Here is a 7,364-nt window from a genome sequence, read left to right on the forward strand (position 1 = left end):
ATATTTTGGTAAATTGTGTTTTTGTTCTCATTTGACTTAAGGAATTTTTAAAATTTCATTTTTTACTTGATCTTTTACCAAGTAGCTTTTAATCAAAGTGTTGTTCCATTTCCATGTATTTTATTTTTTCCCCCTTGATCTTCCTATTGTTGATGTCTAATTTTATAGCATTGTGATCTGAGAAGATATCTGCCTTGTAGTATTTTGATGTTTTAAAATGTATTGAGGTTTGCTTTGTGGCCTAGAATATGGTCTGTTCTGGAGAACATTCCATGCTAACTACAAGGTGGACTGTTCAAACCTACAAGCTGCTCCTTAGAAACGGTATACAGAGTAGCTATGAGCACTTAACAACAATAACAACAGCAATCTTTAGGGTAGCAGTTCCTCAGGACTTTCTTTTGTGGAGTGGCTGGGTGAGGTTGAACCACCAACCTTTAGGTTAACAGTGTATCACAAACTGTGTGTACCACCAAGGAGCCTCTTAGACTAGACATACCTACCCTAGGATCTTCCGGCTCAGAGGTCAGCGCTTACTTTGCTGTACAGATAGAGACCTTCCTCTTAATAGGGAGCCCCGGATCATGAATTTGCTGGTGGTGATATTGGACAAATTACTACAAATCCTTCTGTGTAGTTTTTTTTTTTTTTTCTGCTCTTACTCAAAACTCAAATCCAAATTCACTTCCATTGAGTCAATTCCTACTTATAGCGATTCTCTATAAGGTTTCTGAAGCTATAAAGCTGTACAGGGGCAGAAAACCTCATCTGCTCTAGGAGTAGTCAGTGGGTTAGAACTGTCAGCAGTCCAGTGCTGATCCTACAGCACCACTAGGGCTCCCTTACTCAAACTTTACCCATATTAAGAAGTCCTGGTATGGTGCTCCTTGGAAACTCTATACAGTGTCACTATGAGTCAGAACTGACTGGACCACACAAAACAGTAACAATCCATATTAAGAGAAGCTGTGAGGATCAGAGAATGACATAACCACTAAGGAATTCTAGTCATCCCTCCATCCTTCACACTACACCCTTGCTTTTGCATTTATCATTCCCATCTTGATAATTCCCCTCATGTCCCATACCCCTGTCCCCACCAATGCACACACTTCCCACTTCACGGTGTTTCTTTGTACTACCTTGGTTTCTTCAGGTCACCATCAAGAAAGTCTTCCTCTTGGCCAGGCAGTGTTAATCTTGCTGGAGATAGGTTTGTCATCTGGTCAGAGCCTCTGTAGAGTAGGGAACAGAGGGTTCCATGGTAAGAGGGATGCCAGTGAAGCATGCTGATGTCTGAGAAAAATGCTGTATTCACAAGTGATTACTGGGCTCCTAACACATATGCAAGAAGCTCTGGTAGTGTAGTGGTTACGAATCGGGCTGCGAACCTCACGGTCAGCTGTTCCACGGGAGAAAGATGAGGCTTTCTGCTCCCGTAAAGATTTACAACCTTAGAAACCCTGTACAGGGTCGCTATGAGTCGGAACCAACTCTACGGCACATAACAACAACAACAACAACACGTACACAACGCTTATTGCACCCCACTTTGTTTCCATTTATGATTTCAAAATTCAGTGTTTAAAGAATATCGTGAAATATGCTTTGAACTTCTCTTTGGTGTTATATTTCAGCACACTATTGGAATTTTTTTTTTTTTCAAAATTTGAGCAAATTTGAAAACCTCAGTCTTCTTGTCTTTCTAGACTTTCTTTGTACTATTTCATCTATTCTTGGTTGAAGAATTTTTCTTACTTTATAGAAAGACCATAACTTAACAGAAGAGTGGATACAAAGTGCTTAGCTGGTACTTGACCATGTTAAACCCTCAGCAAATTATATACATAATATCCATTCATTCCACTGCCATCAAATCTATTCTAAAGCATAGTCACTATATAGCACAGAGTTCATGACAGGACTGTAAATCTTTATGGGAGCAGACAACTTCATTTTTCTCCCATGGAGTGGTTCATGGGTTTGAACTGCTGACCTTGCAGTTAGCATTCCTAGTGCATAACCATTTATGCCACCAGAACCCCTCTGTTTATTCATATACAATATAAATGTTCTCCAAGGAGTTTCTCCTGCCAATCTCTTCTTTTGAGGCATCTCATTCTGGCCAGAAGAGGGCAGTGTTGCACATGTGGTTTCCCATGGCAGCAGTGGCATTCCCAAGAGGCCAAAGATTATTATTAAATGACAGGTGCTTTGGGGACAGTTGGCACACATTTTTTTATTGCATGTCTAAAGAGTCAGGGCAACAAGAATACAAAAACCAATACAAAATGGGCCTCAGGGGCTTGCGATATAGCAAAGGTGTTGAGATGTATCCATCCCTGTCCTTATGTGGTACATGGTGTGTGCTTTATGAATACGGTCCTAGAAGACACAGAAGTAGGAAATGCCATGTACAGTTGAGGACATTAGGGGAAACATGATGAATGTAAACCCACAGAATAGTTATAAGATTGCTCAGCCCTCTGGGGTCCCAAGATGGGAAGGTAGAAAGTATACTGGGGAAACAGCAAGTAGCTGCCACATTGCTTTGAACTGAAGACAGCAAACAGAAGGTTGAGAGGTAAGACTAGAGCTGTAGGTTGGGTAAAAGTCACAATTTTAACTTCTTATAATAATGGCTAACATTTAGTGAACATTTGCTATGTGCTAGGCAGTGTCAGATTATCTAACACATCAAGCATAGGCTTGCTTGTGCTTACTTACTAATCTGTAGTGCATAATTTTTGCATTTTCACCACATATAAGCTTCTGCTTCTAGATCTGGCTGGTCTCTGCCTTTCGCTCAACCCCATAGCACCTTCCTATAGAATCTCAAAGTTTCTTTTCATATTTACTGTCCCTGAGAGGGATGAAATACCCACTAAGCAAGATAGTTAGGGGTTACTTGTGCTTACTTACTACTCTGTGGTGAGCATGAAATTGTTCACTACAGATTAGTAAGCACAAGTAAATCTGTTACTATTTGCTTATTGGGTAATTCTTCCCCTGGTGTTAGGTATGGCTCTAAGCACTTTACAGGTTGTTATTGTTAAGTGCCATCAAGTTGGTTCCAACTCATAGGGTTCCTGAGGAGCTACTGTTGAGTCTGAACCACTGACCTTTTAGTTCAAACTGACCCTGTGGTCCAGTGCTTATCCTACACCTTTATTGTTAAGTGCCATCAAGCCGGTTCAGACTCAAAGTGACCTTGCATTAGGGTTTCTGAGGAGCAACTGGTGGGTTAGAACCACCGACCTTGTGGTTAACTATCCAGTGCTTATCCTATCCACACCAGGACTTATTAAATCCTTGCAACAACCTTACGAGCCTTGGGTTCATAATAAACCATCCCAGGCTGCCATAATTAAACACCCCAAAATGGGAGACTTTAAAGAATAAACATTTACTTTCTCACAGATCTAGAGGCTGAATGTCTTTATCAGTCTGCCATGTTGATTCCTCCTGGGGGTGTTGAGAGAAGACTTGTTCCCTGACTCTTTTCTACTTTCCAGTGGCTGCCAACACTCCTTGGTGGTCCTTTGCTGCTGATTGATGCCTCTGCTTTCCCTTTGTGTTTATGACTGTTTCTCTCTGTTCTTCTTTTTTATAAAATATCCTCAGAAGGGATTAGTATGAGGACCCATCTCGTTTTATTTAACTGATAACATCTGCAAAGAAAAATCCTAATTCCAAACAAGGTCACCTTCGTGGTCCAGTTGGTTAGGACTTCAGCATATCTTTTAGGAGAGACAGTTCAATCCATAGCAGATACAAGAAGAAACTGAGTGTTGCAGGTGGGTTTCTCTGGGAAGCCAATTCAGAGAAGGAGATTAATATGCAAGAGGTGTTCCTGGGATCAACACCTAAGAAGGGATGGGAAGGAAGGAAGGAAGCAGGATTGGGCACAGGGAGAAGTTGGGCTGTGCTAAATTATTAAAACAAAAGCCTCAGCTCTGAAGCTGGATGGCCCTTCAGAGTTGATCCAAGTTCAGATGTGGGCCCCTGGTTCCTATATACCTTGTGCCAATCCGTCATTATAAGCCAGGGAAGAAGGGGCTGTGAGCTTGGGTGAGGTGGCTGGAGAGGAACTCAGCAGGGAGCTGGCAGCACTTCAAACAGTTGAGGTAACAAATCCTTTAGTCTTGTTAGGGGGATCTGGGTGATGCAGCGCCACCCTGAGCTTAAGAAGCTTGGATCAAGTCACACTGCGAGGCACTGGTCATCTTGACCACTCAGATTCATGATAGCCCCATGTGTGTCAGAGAACTATACTTCACAGGGTTTTCAAGAGCTGATTTTTCAGACATAGATCACCAGGCCTTTCTTCCGAAGCACTTCTGGATGAACTCAAACCACTAACTTTTTGGTTAGCAGCCAAGACAGTGACTGTTTACACCCCTCTCCCCCGGGAATCCACACAAGGTAAAAAGTCAGGAAGGGGTCCTGAGGCTTGCCGTTGGGCATTGGCAGTGAGTGGGAGACAGAAGCAGGACGCGTGCCTTCTGTGTGTCTGGGAGGTTTTCCCGACAGGTTTTCGGCAGCTCACTTTCCTCTCCCTCCATGCTTTTCCCCCAGCTCATGTGTTCCTCGGTGCAGAAGGCCCTGTTTGAGGAGGAGGACCACGTAAAGAAACTGCAGCAGAAGGTGGCCACCCTGGAGAAGAGAAACAAGCAGCTCCGGGAGAGGGTGAAAAAGGTCAAGCGGTCTTTGCGGCAGGCTCGGAAGAACAGTCGCCACCTGGAGCTGGTGAACCAGAAACTGTACGAGAAGCTGGCCGCGCCCGCGGGCGCGATCCCACACATCAACGCCCTAAAGCCGGAGCATGTCCGTAGCACCTACCTCCGCGGGTAGGGCGCCAGCCACGCGGACCCGAGCAGGTTGCTGGGCAGCCTCACGGAGCAGCGCTTAGGGAATTGAGAAGGATGGTAGTTTTATATATGTACATATTTCAAATCTTATAGAAGATATTTTTACTATGTATTCGGTAGAGTCTAGCTCGTTAAAATGCTAAGCCTTACTGTCCTCAGCATCAGACCCCGCTGGCTGCCTGGCCTGGCCCCAGGGCTGGTGCTCTGAAGTGTGGAGGCAGCAGAGTTCCCGGGGTGCTTGCTTTGGGGTCTGTTCTTAAGCTTCCCATCACAACTGGGAACAGAGGCCTTGGGGAGAGTGCAATGGCTGGAAAGAACACTTTAGAATCTCTAGATGTGCGAGACATCTGGGGCTAATCCTTTATCTCTATAGGGTCAGTGGGTTCTAAGTGCTAACCTTCAGTATAGCCTTGACAGGCGATGTGAAGCAAGTGGTAGAACCTTCTGAAGCCTCTTTTTCCACATCACTGGAAGGAAGATGGTGGCATTGCAGAGCACTCAAGAATGCCTATGAATAAAGGCATTCCATCTCCAGCCAACTTTTCCCTGACAGCTGAGCTAAATGAACTCCTCCCAGGTAAGGGAATTGAGTTGGGAGGTAGGCTGTGAGTAATTAAACAAGATGAATTACACCTGGTTTCCAACACCAGTTACTCAGCGTGGAAAATGGTATCTATGTGTTTCCTGAACCTAGAGAGTAATTGCCTTTATCAGTCTCTCATGTTTCATCAAACCATGTTCTTAAATCGGGGAGCCTGCACAGTACTTCATCCTCCGTTAAATTCTAGTGTTTTGTTTGCTCAAGAATTGCTTCTTACGTCTCCAAAGTGAACTGTTGAACTTCCATTGTACAAAGACCTTTTCTTACACCTCGCGATCAGGTGACCTTATGCAATTCTCAGCCAGACACGCCTCCCCCACCCCGAGATTTGTTCCAGTGTAATCTCTTCTTTTTTATGTAAACACTTGCCATCCACCAGGATCATTTATGCCCTGATGACAGCATTTGCACGTGTCCATTCATGTGTCTTTATTTCGGTTTCTGTACATAATCATTGTACTTCACCCTCTTAAAAAGAAAACTTTGAAAACAGCATATTAAACAATCAGTTGCTTTGGAGGTGTTTCTGACTCATTTCCACCCCATGTATGCGGAGTAGAGCCACTTTCCATGGAGTTTTCAAGGGTGTGACCTATTGGAAATAAATTACCAGGCCCTTCTTCCAGGATGCCTCTGTGTAGATTAAAACTGCCAACATTTTAGTTAGTAGCCATGCACTTAGCTGTTTGCACTACACAGGGACTTTTTAAAACAATGTTGTTGTTAAGTGCCATCCATTTGGTGCCCACTCATAGCTACCTTGTATAGGGTTTCTGAGGAGTGACTGGTGGGTTTGAGCTGCAGGCCTTGGAATTAGCAGTCTAGTGCTTATCCATATCAAATTTAAAAAATACTGTTCACTATATCACTTCTTGATATTAAGTGCCATCTTGTCCATTCCAAGTTGTAGCAAACCTGTATAGGTTTTCCTATACAGAAATGACTGGTGGGTTTGAACCACAGACCTTGGGGTTAGCAGTCTCGTGCCACACCAAATTAAAAGAGCGAGTATTCACTATACCTATCACTTTGTGTGGTTAAGTGCTGTCTTGTTGGTGCTGACTCATAGTGACCCTATAAAGGATTTCTGAGGAGCAACTGGTGGATTTGATCTACCAATCTTGTGGCTTGAAGTTCAGTGCTGGTCCTGCAGCGCCATACCAGGAGTCCTATACCTATCACTTAAGCACATGCAATCAAGTTTCAGTTGTCTTATTACGAAGTGACATTCCACTGATGGAAACTGCTGCCCCCTCATCAGGATCTGGTACCCACAGGCACTGCTGGGCCCTGGTTTGCTGTTCTGTCCATCAGAAATGACAGTTGCTGTGAGATTTTCATTCTCCTTCCTTTCAGAAAACCTTGTCCTTTGTGCTCTGACAGCAGTCTAGGGAGATGACCCTTGTGTTCATTTGCATCTTGGTGGCAGGCTGCTGCCGAGGGCCATACTGCCAGGCACCTTGGGGGCGATGTCTCTGCCCTGTATGGGGTGGAATGGGGAACTTTTGCCCAAGGGAACTTGCATTCCCAAGCTCCTGCCAGGACTCTGTTAGAGATATTCTTCATAGTGTGGAACAGTAGAAGGTGCATCCTCGAGTTTATTCTCCCTGGTGATGTTTCATGATAGCAGTGTTGTATTCATCCAAGGGAATGAGAAACCTGAGGGTGATTGCAGGGACTTTGGAAACTGCATCCCCACAGATGCATTAAATTTTACTTTTTAAATAAATGTGAGCAGTAATTTCAACCATAGAAACTAGGCAATGTGCGTTTCTTTTGCCTGGAAAAGTGATTTGAAATCCTGTGGGGAAAAAGCATGGTCACTTAGGAGACTGAATTCAAACTCTCCTGCTGTCCTCATCTGGATGTGACCTAACCCTGACTCTCCCCTG

The 7,364-nt window shown here is 44.1% G+C and overlaps 1 protein-coding gene across 1 annotated transcript in view; it reads left to right on the forward strand.

Annotated features, from left to right (window-relative positions):
* Nucleotides 1-4,854, forward strand: part of CCDC3 (coiled-coil domain containing 3) — a 135,581-nt gene extending 130,727 nt beyond the window's left edge. Inside the window, exon 3 of the mRNA XM_006873160.1 lies at nucleotides 4,579-4,854. Within this exon, the coding sequence (XP_006873222.1) occupies nucleotides 4,579-4,854 (276 nt within the window). The remainder of the gene's footprint in view (nucleotides 1-4,578) is intronic.
* Nucleotides 4,855-7,364: the final 2,510 nt, after the last annotated feature.

Source organism: Chrysochloris asiatica, unplaced genomic scaffold (genome assembly GCF_000296735.1).
Source record: "Chrysochloris asiatica unplaced genomic scaffold, ChrAsi1.0 scaffold00226, whole genome shotgun sequence".
Lineage (NCBI taxonomy): Eukaryota > Metazoa > Chordata > Mammalia > Afrosoricida > Chrysochloridae > Chrysochloris > Chrysochloris asiatica.